General features: G+C 41.9%; 1 protein-coding gene across 5 annotated transcripts in view; it reads right to left on the bottom strand.

Moving 5' to 3' along the window:
* Positions 1-19,181, bottom strand: part of MOCOS (molybdenum cofactor sulfurase) — a 432,667-nt gene that overhangs the window by 55,132 nt on the left and 358,354 nt on the right. For all 5 annotated transcript variants that reach the window (XR_013345256.1, XM_077810912.1, XM_077810911.1 and 2 more), the window contains 4 exons: positions 18,830-18,954; positions 18,086-18,185; positions 12,322-12,448; positions 1,032-1,136 (listed from right to left, as the gene is read on the bottom strand). Coding sequence is in view for 4 of the 5 variants with exons in the window: in XM_077810912.1 (XP_077667038.1) it covers positions 1,032-1,136; positions 12,322-12,448; positions 18,086-18,185; positions 18,830-18,954 (457 nt within the window). In the remaining variant the exon portion in view is untranslated. The remainder of the gene's footprint in view (positions 1-1,031; positions 1,137-12,321; positions 12,449-18,085; positions 18,186-18,829; positions 18,955-19,181) is intronic.

Raw genomic sequence — 19,181 nt, 5'->3', positions numbered from 1 at the left:
CAGAGCAGAGACCCCTGGCCAGAACTGAGAGGAGAGGAATGAACCCACAGCTGTGTGGGAGGCCACCCCACTGCTGAATGGCTCCTGCCCTCTTGAATATCCGAATTCCCGATTATCCAGATAAAATCCATGTGCCCTGTGCTATCTGGCTAATTGGAAGCATACTGTATAAGTGTTTGCTGCAGTCTGAATGAATAATTTCTCCACAAACTGTTAGCTTTGACTATGTGCTATTTTTAGTCATATTGTATGACTGATCAGCTATGTCACATGGTATGGCTTTTGCTCCCTGGTTGGATAACAAATTGAATAAACAAACAGGACATAATCTTGAATTTATGGGATGAATTTTCATCTACACAAACATTCATGGTGAAATTTGTGATTCTTTTAGGATTCTTGAATACCTAGTGGCTGTCTGAATACTCACAGTTCCAGACAAACATGACCTCAGGAACCACAATGAACCATACCAGGCCTTTTTATTCACAGATATTCACAAATCAATTCTTTACTATTTGATCAGCTCTCTCTTCAACCACACTCACATCTCGGATCCACCCTTCCAGGGTTGTGACTTCCACAATAAAGGCAAGATTTCCGTAAGTAGGGGCTAGGTTACAAGCTAACAGTATAATCACAAAACATGGTGTAGGCTAACAATGATTTTCTGCAGATCTCTATTCCTGAACAACAAAAAAGGCCCATAGGAATCCATTTGGTTCCCAATGATCAAAATAAATATGTCAAAAAGCTGAAGGTATAAAAATAATCATAGCAAATATTGGTAAAAATACATATTCCATCTCCTGTACATTGATGACCAATTTCTGAACCAAGAATGAAATGAACGTTTTTATATAAATAAACTATGTCGTGTTAGGATTTCAATGCAACATCTTTCTGCAGACAAGACAAATGAAGATCATTGTTACACCTTAAGATTGAATATTCCAGCAAACGATGCTGCATTACACACATCATCAAGACTCTAAACCTTTCTGCATGGATATTTTACAGGTAACACTGACCTTTCTACCTCTGGTTGAGGACAGAGTCTGCAGAAATTCTTTGTTTCGTTGTCCAGTTTGTGGATCTATGCAGATTATTTGGCATCTGTTGCACGGACCTACAACCTGAAATTCAACAGAAATAGGTTCTCAGACAGTTACATATTAGTCAAACAGTTACATATTAGGACTTGTCTCTGACCTTCATGGTATTTTAATAACTGAAACATTTCAGAATACTTTTTTACTATGTAAAAGGTCTAAATCATGTTAACCTGACTCAGCTATGTAGTCAAAGGGTCAAATTCTGAAGTCCTTACTCAATTTTTGCTCACTCTTTACTCAGGCAAACTCCCACTTGGCTAAGTCTGAGAAATTCTGAGCACCTGTAGTTCGCACAGACTTTGTTTGGCTTATTGACTTAAAGGGAAAGTTTGACTGGTAGAGGAATGAGTAAAAACTGGGTAAGGCCTTTAGGATTTGACCAGAAGAGTTCTCTCAAAAGTAAGATAATAGGATGTGGTACGTATTTGTTCACTGTGACTGAAATGAACAGATTTGTCCTCATTTTGCATTCTTTTCCGTGGTATTTTGTGAATGTTAGGAAAGCAAGATCTGTATTTTCTTAAAATGAACTATAAGTACACTGCTGTGAATTTCTTTTTGTCTTTTTTTGGGGATTAGAATAAAGATGACACATGCCAATTCCACTCAATTACTGCATCAGAAATTTTTGCAGAACAGTACAGTAATCAACAGTTCTTACAATATTTCAACTTCCATATCTCATGCAATTTTACCTAGTTTTGTAAGATTAAGCATAAAACTCAAACAGATAATGGGGCAAATAATCAAAGGTCATGTTGTAAATATTTCTATATGCTGTTTTGGGTGTCATTTGGATTCTCTAGGATGTATCTATAGTGAATAGTAAAACTTTCCAGTGTAATCATCCAAACCATACGTTTGGCTCTGATTCTTCAGATAATACATTGCTAATTCTAGCATAGTCAATATTTTATTAAAAAGAGAAAGAATAAGAGATAAAGAAGAAGTTGTTACTCACCTTGTGCAGTAATGATGTTTCTTTGAGATGTGTGTCCCTGTGGGTGCTCCACTCTAGATGTCGGTGCGTCCCTGCGCTGGAGATTTCTCGCAGCAGTAGTTGGTTGGGGGAAGGGTGCGCAGAGGAGTGGTCTCGTGCAGCCGTTGGCACCTCCTGTAGCACGCGCTCCCCGGACCGTCCCTCTGTTCCTTCTCTACCACAGAGCTCGGCTGTGTGAGCTCCAAAGTAGAAGGGAGGAGAATGGGTAGTGGAGCACCCACACATCTAGAAGAACCACTGTTACTGCACAAGGTGAGTAACAACTTCTTCTTCGAGTGGTGTCCCTGTGGGTGCTCCACTCTAGGTGCTTATAGAGCAGTACCCACCAGGGATGTTAGGGGTTCAGAGTATAACTTATGTATAAGTTTGTGATGAAAGCACTGTAAGGCCAACGATAGAGTCTGAGACAAGGCCTTGCAAAAGTGTGCTCCAATGACCAGGTTGCAACTCTACAAATATCTATTAAGGGGACATTGTTCAAGAATACAATCAATGTCGCCATGGCTCAGGTTGAGTGGGATCTGATGCCCACGGGGGGGTTCTTTATGATGCAGGAGGTAGCAAGTTTGAATACAGGTAGAGACCCATTTGGAGAGTCTCTGAGTCAATATTGTAGAGCCCTTGGAGTGCTCTGCTGTAGAGATGAATAGTCTTGGTGACTTGCACAATGGTTTAGTTCTGTCCAGGTAGAAGGCTATGGCCCATCTGACATCTAGCATGTGCAACGTTGCTTCTCGAGAGTCGTTATGTGGCTTGGGATAGAAGGCAGGTAAGTGTATGGTTTGGTTAATATGAAAATTTGTAGTCACTTTGGGCAAGAATTTTGGGTGAGGATGTAACATAATTTTATCTTTGGTAAATACAGTGTAGGGTGGTTCAGCCATCAGTGCTCCTATTTCACTGGCACGTCTGGCAGACTTGATTGCCAATAGGAATGCAGCCTTCATTGACATATGAAGGAGCGAGCAGGTTGCTAGAGGTTCAAAGGGAGGTCTTGTGAGACATTTTAGCACAAGATTGAGATCTTATGGTGGTGCAGGTTGGCGTACTTCTGGGTACATGTTCTGTATATCTGCTAGAAAGTGCCGTGTAATCAGGTGAGCAAATATTGAAGGCCCTTCTGTCTGTTCATGGAGGGCCGTAATGGCAGAGAGGTCTACTTTAATAGAGCTTATGGCTAACCCCGTTTCCTTCAGTTCTAGCAGGTAGTCTAGGATCATAGATAGAGGCTCCTTGGTCACATCCAGCTGTTTTTGCTGACACCAAAAGGGAGAATCTTATCCACTTGTGTTGGTAAGTATTTCTAGTGGTGAGGTGATGGCTATTTAGTAATACCAGTTTTACTTTCTCCAAACAGTTCAATTCCCCATGTTTGAACCAGAGAGGAGTCACGCTTTGAGATGGAGTTTTGCAGGGTCTGGATGGAGAGTCAGGCCTTTGTTCTGGGACAGGAGGTCTGTCCAGAAAGGCAGCGGCTGTGGGGCACAGATTCCTAGACATGAGAGATATGGAAACCAAGTCTGTCTGGGTCATATGGGGACAATGAGAATGATGTATGCTCTGTTGAGTCATATCTTGCGGATGACCTGTGAGATCAGTGGGATGAGCGGGAAGGTGTACATGAGTGACGCGTTCCATGGGATGAGGAGGGCATCCCCAGTGCTAGGCCTGCCTTGGAGCAAAATATTGGACATTTGTGATTTGTTGCTGAGGCAAAAGGGTCGATTACTGGGTGACCCCATTTTTGGAATATTTTGTCGAGAACACTGTCATGGAGTTCCCACTCGTGTTCTTGTAAGAAGTGCCTGCTGAGGTTGTCGGCTGTAGTATTTTGGCACCTTGGTAGGTATGATGCTGTGATGTTTATATTGTTGCGGATGCAGAAGTTCCATAAATTCATGGATTCTACGCATAGCAAGTGAGACCTGGCTCCTCCTTGGTGATTGATGTAAACATGCACGCCACATTGTTGGCGAGAATAGAGATTGAGGTTTCTCGTATGAGTGGGAGGAAGTGTTGGCATGCATTGTGTACCACGTGGTGTTCCAGGAGATTGATATGTAGTTACGTTTCTGTCGCAGACCACTTGCCTTGTACATTGTGGTGACCGAAATGGGTACCCCAACCTATCAGGGAGGCATCTGTTGTAATAGTCACTGACTGGGGGGGTCTTGTTGAAAGGGAATCCCAGAGCATACACCCTGGCTTTGTCCACCATTGTAGGGAGAGGATAATCCTTGGTGGTAGTTTCACACGTCTGTTGAGAGAGAGTGTTTGCTGGGTGCATAGACCGTGCTCAATCAGTGCTGCAGACAGCACATATGGAGTCTGGCATACTTTACTACGAAAGTCGTAGCTGCCATATGTCCCAGAATCTGAAGGCATGTTCTCACTGAAGTTTGTGGACTGATGGTCACCATGGAAATAAGATTGGTCAATGTAGTGAATCTGTGGTTTGGCAATATTGCCTTAGCTTGTATGGAGTCTAGGTCAGCTCCGATAAACTCCTTGCTGGTTGGTTCCAGGGTAGATTTCTTTTCGTTTATCTGTAGACCTAGCTGGTGAAACAGGTCTATTGTGGTTTTCAGCATGCCTGCCATTTGTCGGCTGGCACCCTTGAGAAGGCAATCATCCAAATAGGGGAATTATGACTCCTTTGCATCTTTAATGTGCTACTTCTACCGCGAGCGTTTTTGAGAACACACAGGAAGCAGTGGACAGTCTGAAGGGAAGGACCCTGTATTGGTAGTGGTTGGGTCCTACTGTGAACCTCAGGAACTGTCTGTGGGCAGGATGTATTGTAATATGGAAGTATTGATCTTGAAGGTCGAGGACTGCAAACCAGTCCCCCCATCTAGCATTGGGATTATTGTGGCCAGAGTGACTATTTTGAACCTGTGGTTGCGTACAAACATGTTGAGTTTTTGGAGATCTAAGATTAGTCTCCATCCCCCTCCTCTCTTCTCTGTCAGGAAATATTTGGAATAAAAACCCCTCCCTCGGTATTGATGTGGTACTGGTTGTACAGCACCCAGCAGTAGGAGGTGGTCTACTTCCTGTTGCAGAAGGGCTCATGAGAGGGGTCCCTGAAGAGGGATGGGGAAAGGGGGAGGGTAGGGGGGATAGCTGTGAAAGAAATGGTGTAGCCAGATTGTATGATCTCCAAAACCCATTGATCTGTGGTTATCGCAGCCCAGGCATGGTAAAATGTGTGTAGGCGGTGTCCAAAATTGTGGGATGGGGTATCTATTGGTGCTAGAGGTGTGGAGAGGTCATGCATACCCTTGACCAAGACTTCAAAATTGTGGTTTTGATGTGGGTGGACGAGGCCTGATTCTGTGGCGCTCGTCGCCTCTAAACCCGTTGTTTGGGTCTGTTCTGAGTGAAGTATTGTGGTTGTTGATGGTTAAACGAGGTGTCTCGTGACCTCTGGTATGGTGTAAACTGAGGGCGCTTGTCAGGCGGTGGGTGCATGCCTAGTGTATGCAGCGTCGCTCGGGAGGCCTTCATGGTTAGGAGGACGTCGTCTGTTTGAGTCGAGAATAGTTGATCCCTATCGAAGGGGAGGTCCTCCACTTTTAGCTGTAGTTCTTTTGGAATTCCCAAAGCCTGCAACCATGATGTTCTTCTCATAACCACAGCTGTTGCGGTTGTTCGGGCAGCTGTGTCCGCTACATCCATTGAGGCTTGCAGCGCTGTGAGGGCTATTAACTGACCTCATTGATAATGGCGTTGAGTTGACAACATTTATGCTCGGGGAGGTCTTCCACGAGCTCTTGTAGTTTACTATAGTTATAGTAGTATAATTTGCTAGTAGAGCAGAATAGCTGGAAACTCTAAGCAGAAGGGTGGCTGACGAGTAAACTTTCCTCCCAAAGAGGTCCAGTCTCTTGTGTTCTTTATCTTGCAGTGAGGAGTGGAAATGAGGCTGTTTACTGCACTGGTTGGCAGCCTCTACTACCACAGAACAGGCTTGAGGGTGTGAAAACAAAAATTCCATGCCTTTGGCTGGAACAAAGTATTTTCTGTCAGCCCTTTTGTTGGTGGGTGGTGCTGATGCCGGTGGTTGCCATATTACCTCCGCAGGCTCCATTATAGCCCCATCCATGGGGAGGGCAATCTTGGTCGATGATGGGGGTTGTAGGATTTTTAACAACTTATGTTGTTTCTCCTGCATCTCATGTAAAGCAATTTCTTGGCTGTTTGCTACTCTTTTGAAGAGGTCTTGGAACTGTTTCAGGTCATCTGGTGTTGTAGGGGTAGATGGCGTCACTGCTTCGTCTGGTGCGGAAGATGAGTGTGGGGCAGGTGGTGAATCATCCAGGTCTCCCGGTGATAGTATCTCTTCCTCTTCTATCTCTGTCTCAGGGGGGTCAGAGGTTTCTGTGCGTGGTAATGATGGATGTACTCTGGAACCTCTTGCTGCTGGGGAAGGAGGACCAGAATAGGGGTTCTGGTATGTGGGCTAAGGACCCCATTGTGGCCATTGCATGGGGTAAGGTGGTAATGGGTAAGGCCAGTGCTGTGCATACCAGGGCTGTGAGTGCTTGGAGGGATGAGGCTTAGGCTTCATAGTGTTCCATGTAGGTCTCCTCTGTGATGGGGATGAACGTTGAGAGGAGAAGCGGTTGTCCTGCACGTCTCCTTCCTCTCCACTATGCATGGAGAGTGGTGCAGGAGATGAAGGTTAGTACCGCACTATGTAGCTCGGGGAGTGTTCGGTGCTGAGCAGTGGTGACTGCAGTGCCAAAGAGACTGATATGTCAGCAGGACGCAGGAGTTGCACTGGTCCTGCCTTGGGGTTTGGTCGACCGTTGTAGAGCCGACCAGTGCTGGATTCAGCTTGTTAGGCGGCAGCAAGTCTTGGGTCGGTGCCAGTGGTGGAAGCATTGATTGTGGTGCGGCTGTCTGTGCCGCACCCTGCACTGGGGTAGTCGGTGCCGTGGAGGAGACTTGACATCTCAACTCTGGGGCCGCACGTTGGGGCTCAGCAGGGGTCCTCTGAGGGATGGTGCTGGAGGAGCCCGGTGCTTCGTCAGTGCTCACTCTGGGTGAGTGGAGCACTGAGGGTAAAGACCTTGCTGGGGAAGCCCTCTTTTTCTGAGAGACCCTTGCTGGAGAAGTCGAGGCTCGCTTCCTGACAGTTTTGGAAGTCGGAGACTTATCAGAGCTCAGGGATCTCGGTTTATGAGACTCCCCAGAGGACGTCTCTTGCGGAGGTTGGAGGGATTTCTCCAGCAGAATCATTTTCAAGCGGAGATCCCTGTCACGTCTTGCCCTTGTTATCAAGTTGGTGCAATGTATGCATTTCTGGGAGATACGAGTTTCTCCCAAACAGCGAATGCAGGATGTGTGGCCGTCAGAGACCGGTACTGGTTCACGACAGGAGTCACCCTTTTTAAATCCTGTGGAGTCCGGCATGACTTCAGTTAAGCCTCTCCCGCCTCTCGAGAGATAAGGGTTAATTGTAATGGTAAACTGTACAAACTGTTCCCAAATGGGGAGTAAAGGAGAGAAAAAGTCGTCTTCTTTCTTCTCTTTTTTTCTTTTTTTTTTGGGGGGAAGTAAAACCTCTCAGAGGAACTAATGAAGCTATATAACTATGTGTACACTAAGAGGAACAAAAAAGAAGTTCCTATGTAACTTATAACTTTTTTATTTTTCCCAGAAAGCATCAAGGAGAGCACTGCTGCGGAGCGCCGTCTGCAGCCGAGGATGGTTGAGAAGGAACTGAGGGACGGTGGGGGAGTGTGCGCTACAGGAGGTGCCAACAGCTGCACGAGACAACTCCTGTGCCGCGCCCTTCCCCCGACCGAGTACTGCTGCAAGAAATCTCCAATCTCTGGCGCAGGGAAGCACCGACACCTAGAGTGGAGCATCCACAGGGACACACATCTCGAAGAAGAAGGAGACTTTTTTCCTCTGCTTTGCTTTGTCTCAGTGCAGTAGCACCTTCTGCTACCATTTCACTGGCATCAAGCACCATGAACATAATTCCTCCTGTTATTTCATCAGTATTTGCATCAACTTCAAGTAAGGATTTACCAGAGGTTGGAAAAGACCATTTAAGTTGCAGACAAAGGCTAAAATTTCTAAAATCATTCAGCTATAATATTTCTAAATTAGCGATCATCCAGAATCAAAACCCCAGCTCCAAATATCCTTAAGTTTGGGAGTGTTTGATATCAAGATCAGTTAAAAATTTTGCTGCTTCAGACAATCTCTACTTTAAATTGGAATGCAACTCTGTTCTCTGTTTTTACAATACCTAGCACAATGGGGTCCTGAGTTAGACTCCTGAGCACTATGGCAGTATAAATAATAAATAATAATAATTCTAAAATGATTTGGCCGCAGGTCAAGGCTGTCCTTTGTAAAGTGTTTTAACCCACAAAGAAATTTCTTAACTTGATGTGTCTCATATTTATTATAGCTAATTGAGCAAAGAACAACAGGGGCTCAGACAAGCAGAGGCAAGTCATATATTTCCATCTGGTACATACTGTAGACAAGCTGCTAAACAATTGCCTCACTTCCTTTTACAGTGCACTGAGCTCAGGAAAAGGGCAATTATTTTCATGACAGCATCAGCACTTCTGCTATCCACACATTTATCAGCATCATTAAGCAGAACAGTGAACAAGCCACTTCTATGTTCCAGGTGATACATTTCCTACAAATACATATCGTATAGATATGGACCAGTCAAACAAATCAATATTCAACGCATATGTGGATCACTACCTAAGGTTTCACACTTGGCTTCTTCATTGACGAAATATCATAAATGCAACCCAGATTTCTGTCACAAGAATTACTTGATCCATTGGCTTAACCTGATAGTGCAGTATTTTCTTGGCATTTAATGTTGTATTAGGCATAGGATTGCAGTAGGCATGGTTCACAAGGTTTACATTAGTGATGTGTATCTATGCTGTTATATACAAATATTAACAAAATAATCATATTGATGAGGATTGGTGAATCCCAAAAGGTTCATTGTTTATCTGAGGCATAACTGACTAGTACTCATTGATTTCATCCAGATTGGAAATACCAGGGGAGCAGCCTTTCTACCATATTTGGGTAAGAGATGGCCTCTAGGAACAAAACCTTCTCCTGGCCCAGCCTCCAACCAACCTCTGACCCCTTAGGGTGTCTACACAGCAATATAAGCCCAGGCTTGAGCCTGGGCTCAAGACTAACCCCACTTGCGTCCACACACCAATTGTGTTAACCAAGGGCTTGAATCTAGGGTCCCAGGACCCTGGAGGGCTGGACAGTCCGAACTCATATTCAGGTGGGACATAGGCTCTGAGCCCTATTGCTTTCCTGTGTGCACATGGCTGCAGTTTGACTGGGGTCCTGGAAGTCCTCTGGATGTATCCCAGAGTTCCCTGGGGCAACTTCCTTAGTCCTCTCTATGCTGACAATCTGTAGTGCAGTCTACTGCACTCTATTGCAAAAGGAAGCAAAACCTCCCTGTGCACAGCAGCTCAGATCAGTGTTAACCCATTGTCTGCTGAACACCGGTCTGCCAGCATGCTATCAGAGAGACTGCTGGGTTTTCAGTGGAGACTGATCAGAAGAAGTTTTTTGCAAAGAGAGCTGCTCCCTGGTCACAAGAGCACAGCCAGATTTTGGTGCATGCTGCCAGGATGCCCCTGCACACGCAGCCCCAGGGAGGGAGGAGGCGGCCCAGGAGCAAGGGCCAGAGAGTGCAGCGGGAACTAAGCGGCTGCCCTGCAGGGATGGAGAACAGCAGGGCTCCCAGCTCAGCACAGCCGGGGGAGGATGACCCCAAATTCCCCAGCAGCTCCCACTCCCTGCCACCTGGCCCCTGCTCTATTCTCGCCCCTGCCCTCGGGACAGTGTATGAAGTAGTGCCTGGGCAGTGTGCACTGGCAGGGTGGCGAGTGGGAGCCAGTCCCCAAAACTCCACAGCTTACATTGCTGTGTGGACATACCCTTAAAAATCTGGGCTGCTGGGACCTGGAGTCATTGTTTGGCTCATTACAAAGGTAGAGGTCATTTGCCCAATTTTAATCTAGATCTGAATGCTGATCCCTTCTTTCCGCAGAGTTCATTCCTGTAGTTTTGGTTCGTATTCATCTCTAATTTCACTATTCCAGAAAGAAACCAGGAAAACTGCTAACGTTCAGAAGTGAAAAATTTTTCAGACCTGAGAGAAATTTAAGTTGAAGTTTTGGGTGAAGGCCCAGGTTGCTTCTTGTTCTAGTTAGGCACGGGTGAATGAGTTCTGATGAAATATTATCTAACATTGCAACTGATACAATGGTAGAATTTAAGGGTCTTTTCTTTCAATGCTAAAATAAATGATGAAACAAAAATAGGCTCTTGATTTTTTAATTTTTTTTTTGCTAGCCCTAAAAATAAGAAAACAAAAAGATGGCAAGATTTTCTTTAAGACAAAAAAGACATTGATAAGAATAGGAAGAGACAATTTGAGTGAACTGACACTGAAATTGTTAAGATTTGGACTGCTAAGATCCTTTTATAGATAACTGCTACAGCTTGCACCCAATCTGCGTAGTCCAAGAGTCAAAGGGGCCCGTAATCTCCATTCATGCAACTATATATAGGGAGAAGAGATGCACCAAAAACGAGGCACGCAATCCCCACTAAATGTCCCAACCAAAAGGGCTCTGTGGAGCTGGTGTACCAGCAGTGGGTTATCTAATAGAGTGCACTATCCAGAAAAGTACACAGGAGGTTAATACAATTTAACCCCACCCCCAAACCCCCCTCACACACATATGCAGACAGCTCAAGATGGCAACCCCAGTATCTCAAAATACTTACAAGGCTGTAAGCCATAGAAATCAGCATATCTCAGCAGTGGCTTGTATAAAACTTTTCTAAGTTCTCTTTATCCTACGTTCTCTGTGCCTATCGCTTGGTGTTTGTGTTTGTGTGGGAACAACTGCCATTTGCTGCCTCTACTGTTGCTACGGCATTTTTCAGCCTTGGTTTTATTCCATCAGGCTTGCTTCCTTCACAGTGAGCAGCCTGTAGCTGATCTTAGAACACTGATAAGGCTGATTCCCTTGCTGCTTGACACAGCTGTAAAGGTGTCTGACAATTCTGATGAACTTTGTGTGTGACTGTGTGAAAGGGTTGTGTTGGTCCAGCACAACTTTTATTTTGGGCAGTGGTTGTCATTAACATGTCTTCATTTAGCCACTGTGGTAACTGTTACTGTAATTATTTCCCATTCTAAGGGGTGTAACTTAAAAACCAAGTGGGCTAAATAATGACTTTGTAAAATTCTGATTCATGGAATTAAAACGATGCCTAGATACTATGGTGTCAAGCAGAAATACAAGAAATAGTGAAAATTCATGATTATACACCTGATCCCTTAGCTTAATTTTAACTTTTAAAGTACTCATATTATATTTACTAACAAGCAAAACTCCTCAGTAAAGAATGTAGTTGTAAATCAAGTGGTGTTTTAAAAATTAAACTGTGAAGAAAAACTATGTCTTCATTGCTTTTTTAAAAGAATATGAAGGCACAAAATATCAAAAATGGCTTCTGATTTGGGTACACATTTTGAGGTACTTTATGTCTCAAGTGAACATCCAAAATTAGGGCATTTGAAATCGAAGGTCACTCCTCATAATCTGGGCTAAAATATTCTGTGGATGTGCCTCAATCTATAAATTTTTAATGAAAATACGAGGCAAAGGTTTCTGCCTCAAAAACTGCCAAGAAGGACTTTTCTTGGTGGTGAAAAATGCTTTTCATTTAGAAAGGGAAATTGGTGATTTGGTGAAATTTAAAAAATGACAACATTTGACAGAACCTGCCTTTACATCACAGTCAGGACTTGTCTACATGTATAGCGATGCAGTGGGGCAGCTGCACTGCTGTAGCGTTTTAGTGAAGATGCTACTACATGGACAGAAGAGCTTCTCCCATTGGCATAGTTAATCCACCTCTGCAAGAGGTGGTAGCTATGTTGACGGGAGGTCTTCTCCTGTCAACGTAGCACCATCTCTACCGGGAGTTAGGCTGGTATAACTAGGTTGCTTAAGGGGGTGGATTTTTCACACACCGAGCAACATAGTTATACCGACGTAAGTTTGTAGTTTAGACTTGGCCTAAGTTTTGTGAAGAATTGCTCTGTTTTCAAGTCAGAACGCTTTATAACATAAAAGTACTACTGAAGTCAGACTGTACCTGGAAACGCAAAGCACCAATGGAAATCTCAACCCACTCCTCTTCTTCAAAAGACACTGTTGCACTGATCACAATGTTGGCACGGAAGCGCTGAATTAGTTCCTCAGTTTGTAATGGCTCCTCCAGTCTGTCCCAAAGATTCACAGAACAGAAGAAAATAAACCATACTAATTAGCCTGCATTAATTATTGACTCACTTAGAATATCCAGTTGCTGGTCTTATTCAATAAGATTTTTCTTCTACACAATTGTTAAGAACATGTTTAAAATGCAATATTATTACAGAAGTTATGACAAAGGGACAGGTATTTGAATACAAATTGTAGTCTGCTAGGAGGCATTTTGAGAGGTGTAAACTAGAACAAAAAGGGTAGATATAGAAGTAGGTGGTACTGCAGTGATAAATATGCACACCAGGGAAGGATCACTGTAATTTAATTTCAGCATTAGCTACTATATTGAAGGGCTGTAGTACAGCATTTGTGGATCTTTTGGATAACTGATCAAATAATTGGTTAAATCTAACTAAAGCGGAAACAGAACGAATACAGGGGGAAACTCAGAGGACATTCAGTGGCCTGTGAAAGCAACAAGACCAGTAAGAGAATGTTGTGAGAGAGAACTTATCCCTGACATTTTTTGGAATGCATCAGATTGCACCAAATGGCAGACATAAAAAAAAAAAAATCCACAGGTGAAGATTTCCACACCTCCCTACGAAGTGTTTTATTTGCCAGCGTATGGATGTGTGAGTGTGTTGCGTTTGTGTGCATGTGCAAACGTGTGTATGTGAGAGAGAGAGAGTGGCAGACAGCATATAGCATAGAAATTTCACAGAGCTGGCTATAACCTGGAAATCTCACTCCTCTCTTTCATTTTTAAAGTGGAAACTTTGCTAGTGGAAAGAACAGGCCAGCCTTAGGGTTTTCAGAGAATGCTCTCTCAAGTGCTCCACCGCTCCTAAGCATATGAGGGCCATTTAATTTTGTCTAAGCTCAGATGTACATGAACTACTTCAAAAGACACCACCACCTGAGACCTGAGGAGTTTTAACTGTCACCCAAAATAGAGACAGAAGCCTAGAGATACAGAGAGGTTTCTCTTTTCGAAAAATATTTTAGGAAAATATTAAAAAATATTTTAAAATTGTTTTGTATTTTAATTAAAATGGTGGAAAACTGTGTAAAAAAACTTCTACAAAAATTGTTAGCTTCAAGCAATTATCTTGGTAAAATTGATGTGTGTTTGTTTTTAAAAAATGAGCTTGTCTGGTTCAAAGTAGCATGGCTTTTCCTTTAGGAGACAAATGTGCATACTAATAAACATGTGTATGTAGATTTTCACACCAAATCACACAACCTGGTCCCAACATTACCAAAACCTAGATGTCTTACTGTATTGCAGAGAGTCTAGGGATTAGTTGTTGGGGGGCAAAATTCTCCATAGTAATACTACAGCACATCACACACTCTTTTTAATAACTTCAGCATATGAGAGTCAATAAAAAATTGACAACTGGGCTACTGATAGTTTATAAGGGAAGAAATTAGTGTTTCATAAATAAGCAATCATTTTACATAGATTTCTTCCCTGTGTTTGGGATGGGGCATGAATGGGGGCATGGAGTGAAGGAACATTTACATTTTAAAAGTGTGGAAGTATATACACTTTGTCAGAGCCAGCTTTCGGTATGGACGGGATGTGCTATTTATTGCACATTAAGGCCCTGCACAACACAGGGTCTTGGTGCTGGACCAGAGAAAGCAATAAACCTTGTTGCTGCCAGTGTTTCCAGTTTCTGGAATTAGAGAATAATCTATCTTTTGCTTTGATAGTTGTGGCTGTCCCTAGGGGACAGTGCTCCTCCACTTAATAGCATATGCTCCTGACGATTCTTTGAGGATCACCATCTCTCTTGATCTTCTTTTGAAGCCCATACATTTAGAAAGGAGTGGCTATATGTAGAACTGTCAGTGGAGAGGGTGTGGGGGAATTCTAGCAGTGGAGAGGGATTGCACTTGTCACTGCACTAGAGGATAAGGTTTCATTAGATGGGAGGAGGCAAACAGGAGAATTGTTATTGGGGATGCAGAAGGGATGGGGAAGGGCTGGCATTAGGGTCAGGCTGACGTACTCATCACTTGGAGGAGGGGGAAAATTTGGCATGGGACCAATAAACTAGAACAGTTATAGATATTTATTTCTAAAGAAGAAAAGTGTATTCACTGAGTTACACAGTAACTTTATTAACTCTGCTTAATGCTCCATAAAATGCAACAGATCTATGGTTCTTATTTGTTGTCCCTGTCTCATTAGAGATGGGACCATGGCATAGGAGTGGGTTGTATGTCCTGCTTAGGAAATGCTGAACAATCCAGGGAATATGGGTGTCTTACCAAGTTCATGGGGGCCATCCCAATAATTAGTGCACACTAAAGTATTTGCAACTACATGAAATATAGTTTAGTGCCAGACAGAAGCTGGGTTTTAGGAATATTCAGATCTAGGTTTCCATTTTGGCCAATTAGAAATCCAGATGTTGGATCCAGAATCTTAGTTCAGGTCTACCTCTCTTATTACATTTATTTAATAAACAAAACTAAAAATAATTATGTGCATCTTCAAGTGCATATTTCAACCAAAAAACTTGAGTGTTAGGTCAGACAATGGCATTTTTTGTCCCTCTTCAGGGAGGGAGTCAGCAACAATAACACCAGAGAGATGGATGCCTCTGCAGGGATATGATTCTGCAGCATTTTGTTACATTCTTATTTTTAATTAAATTGCAGTTACTGTTTTAGATCTCCTCCCTAGAGCTGACTGCAAAGTGGAAGATTCATTTTTACATTGGAAAGATAAAAACAAAGAAAACTATTAAAACTGAATTGAAAACTTAAAGTGTCTATAAAGTATAACCAATTTTCATCAAATAAAACAACCCTATATGTAAAGAAACTAACTACTGTTTCCCAGGGGGAAAAATAATTTTAATACAGACTTCGCAGGTATAGGTTTTTGAAAATAAATCCTGCAGTTCAGTATTTCGAAAGTTACCATCCAGTGATTTAGGAGTAGCTACAGAGTGGTGCTGCACCCTTGGGCTAAAATTCTCTTCTCAGCACCCTTATAAAGTTGCTCTGCATGGTGGAATGCGGGGGCGGGGGGAATTCTTCCAGCCTATGCTGGTCAACAAGGAAAGAGAGAGGGAGTTCCGTGCATAGGAAGCGGGAGGCTTGTTAGGAAGAAAGGCAGGGAGGTGGGAAAGGGGAGGAAATGAGAACAACGAAGTAGCGTGGGGCAGTACTGGGCAGAGGCTTGAAGTGAAAGAAGATTGAATTTGAAGTGCGACTTAGGGAGGAAAGCTAATCCTAGTGATATACTGTAAATAACAAACCAACAATATTAGCTTTTAGCATTTAGATTTTAAGGGTCTTGTGATTGACGGAATACTTGGTTTTTTGTTTTTATTCCCCATTTTTGTAAGAATATAGCAACATTCAATTAAGAACAAATGACAAAATAACTCTCTTGCGCTGAACATTTAGCTTTCCAGTAAAGAGACAAAGACTTTCAAAGGGTATTAAGAAATGTTATGTTTTCAGTTTAACATGTGATCCTTCAAGAGATTTATCTTGTGCAGTCTTGCATCCTAGATGAGAAATCTAATTAATATCTTGTTCCCAGCAATTGGAGTGACTTGTTGCCTGAACCTTAAAACATATTGTTAACTTAGATGTTGGCATGTTCCTAACAGATTTCTGCAGACAGATTTTTTGACAAGAAAATGGGTTGCATTTTTCTGTAGGTTACTGACAGATAGATTAGGTTCATTCATTTAACCTGAACTTTCAGATCAGTAGCTGAGTATGATTGTGGTAAATGTTAATATAGCAGTTTGCGATTTACATTTGTAAAGGACACAATTTTAATTGCAATTCATCCATTGACTTCTGCAAACAGCTGAAATTGTTTTCAAAGGAACTTCGTTGGAAAAACACTAAAGGGGACATGAAAGTAGGTATATTACAAATATATCATATGGTTATTAACTGCCTTCTTTTCCAGGTTAAGAGTTACAGATAAATGTGATCCTAAAAGATACACTGTAGGGAGACTTTCTATTGATCTTAAAGGAACCATATACTACTCTCAAAATAGTGCTATTTGCTGACCCAGGGTTCATAAAGGTTTTCAAGAACCTGAAATAATACTTAAAGATATTTTCAAATCAAACTTGTCTTAAAGAGTATTATTTGATCTGAGAGCAGATCATCTCCTCTGAAATATAAAATATTATTCAAGAATTCAAGTGATTGCAGTCAGCCTTTTTCAAAAAGAGGTTATATAGTTCTGTACTTAGTCACTAAGGGGGACTAGCGTATCAATTTTTGTGTGAAAAATGTTAAGCATGAAATAAGAAAGAAGGAAAACACAGACTCCTGGTAATGACATTTTGTCAACAATTAATCATTTTCATAGATTTACAGAGGAAGAAAAAAGTGCTGAACCAAATCCTTAAGGCTTTGGCCTATATTTTCCCACTGATTTTTAGACAGAATTCCTACTTAAACTAATTAATACTCTGAGTCAGGTCTTCTGCATAAAGGGACCCTCATTATTCAGCTTTTATTCATTCCTTACTCTGGCCAAACTCTTACTGAGGTCACTGACTGCTTGATCAGAATAAGGATTCAGTAGAAACAGCTTTAGGGTTTGACCTGATGAAACCCTGTGAAAAATAAATGGTAAATTTGGAAATTATAACCGACATGTATGTGAGATCTACTGATTGGTTTTACACATATATTTAAAAAAAAACAATAAAAAATGCATGGCTTTAACATATGTGCCAAATTCCAGTGGTCAATCACATACTGATTTCTGATTAGTTTCAGCCTTCTCCCTCCAGTTGCTTTGAATGACACCTTTACATGTCTGCAAGCCGCCTAGCAGGCTGTTAGTATGTCATTAATAATAACAATAAAAAAATATAGATGAGAGAAATGGCTACTGCATTTTCCTGGCCCACAGATTCTCTCTTGTCCATTATGAATAAGTATGAATCCTAATAATCCTAGAGTGGGCTCCATTAAATAATGCTGCAGTAATTTAAATTTATGGTGGATTTTCTGACATTTTCCATTCTTAGGGCCAGACTGTGCCATTAAGGCACAGTATTGAGCACTGGGGCAGTGTGAAGCTTCACCAGCAAAGGGGAGCTTTTCTCAGTGTGGCAGGCAGTTCCATTGGCTGATGTGGTGGGAAGGGATAGGACCATGCTTTGTCCTGCACTGATTCAAAGTCTGAAAAGTAAAAATCTCAAATTTCTCAACGGTAAGTTGGTATTTATTTCTTATGACAGGATTCTGGATGCCCACACCACAGACTGAGAGGGGACATGATAACAGTTTTCAAGTACATAAAAGGTTGGAGGGAGAAAATTGTTCTTCTTAAGATCTGAGGATAGGACAAGAAGCAATGGGCTTAAATTGCAGCAAGGGCGGTTTAGGTTGGACATTAGGAAAAACTTCCTGTCAGCGTGGTTAAGCACTGGAATAAATTGCCTAGGGAGGTTGTGAAATCTCCATCACTGGGGATTTTAAAGAGCAGGTTGGACAAACACCTGTCAGGGATGGTCTAGATAATACTTAGTCCTGCCTTGAGAGTAGGGGACTGGACTAGATGACCTCTCGAGGTCCCTTCCACTTCTGTGATTATATGATTCTATAAAAAGGCTACCTACCTCATCAGAGGGGGCTCTTACCTTTCAGTAATTTGCTCTTTCAGTTGTAAAATACTTGCTGTATTTATCAGGAGATATTGTGCTTCATTCACAAGAGAAAGCGAGACTGTTGTAGCCTGACCTAAAATCAATACAGCATTATAAAATGATTGTTAGAAACAATGACTATCATACTGGTAACTACCCCCACCCCTCACCCCAATGACCTTATCCGTTTCAATTAAAGAAATTATTCATTAGACTTCAGTTGCTAAGGAAAGATTCTATCCTATTAAGTTTAGAAGCATGGATCCTCTCAGACTCAGGGATGCAATGTATTTTAGAATCGAGATAAAGCTGAGAAGATATCCCCCCCCCCATTTTTGTGGAATAATTTTCTAATTGTAATCAATATATATGGATTCTCTAAACATTCTTCTCAATTTATTCTGTTCAGGAAGGAATTTCAGCATAAGGATATTTTCAATATTAATAGATTTTTCATGTTTCTAATTGTTATAACATTTTCAGACGGAAAAGTGATGGGATAACAAAAACATAGATCTATAAAGTTTCCCTATATGCAACAAGACAGAGGAATAGCGTAGCAGAGTATGAGCATATATGTACCCTTTGCTGCCTATTGGATTTAATATCTCAAGACTTCTCCCACATCTCTTCATTGAGGGGATTTTTCACTCAGCATAAAGTATGTGAGTCATGCTAATATTTTAATATGCTGAGCTGGAATATATATTTTCTAATAATCATGCCAAATTGATATACCTTTTTCATGTTTCTGATCTGCATTTCTTTTGAAGTCTGAACTCTGCCTGATCAGGTGACACTGGCGACCAAGTAATTCAGAGAACCATTCTGCTATTCTTTCTCCACAGTCATATGTTTGTACTCTATCAAGAGGGGGAGAGAAGTGATTAGTATTAATTTAAGCAATAATCTGATTGCTAAAAACTTCATTTGCAAAACTAAGGACAGCTGGTGGAGATATTTAATCAGATACTTGCTCTGCCTGTTTCAATCCACAATGCAGCATCCATTATAACACTAATGAATGAAACAGCTGAGATGTGAAGTACTATTATGCACAAATATATTTCCCAAATTTGCTGGAATTCTG

This window comes from Eretmochelys imbricata, chromosome 2 (genome assembly GCF_965152235.1).
Source record: "Eretmochelys imbricata isolate rEreImb1 chromosome 2, rEreImb1.hap1, whole genome shotgun sequence".
NCBI lineage: Eukaryota > Metazoa > Chordata > Testudines > Cheloniidae > Eretmochelys > Eretmochelys imbricata.
The sequence above is the reverse complement of the archived record's forward strand: the minus strand, read 5'-3'. Positions and strand labels throughout refer to the sequence as shown.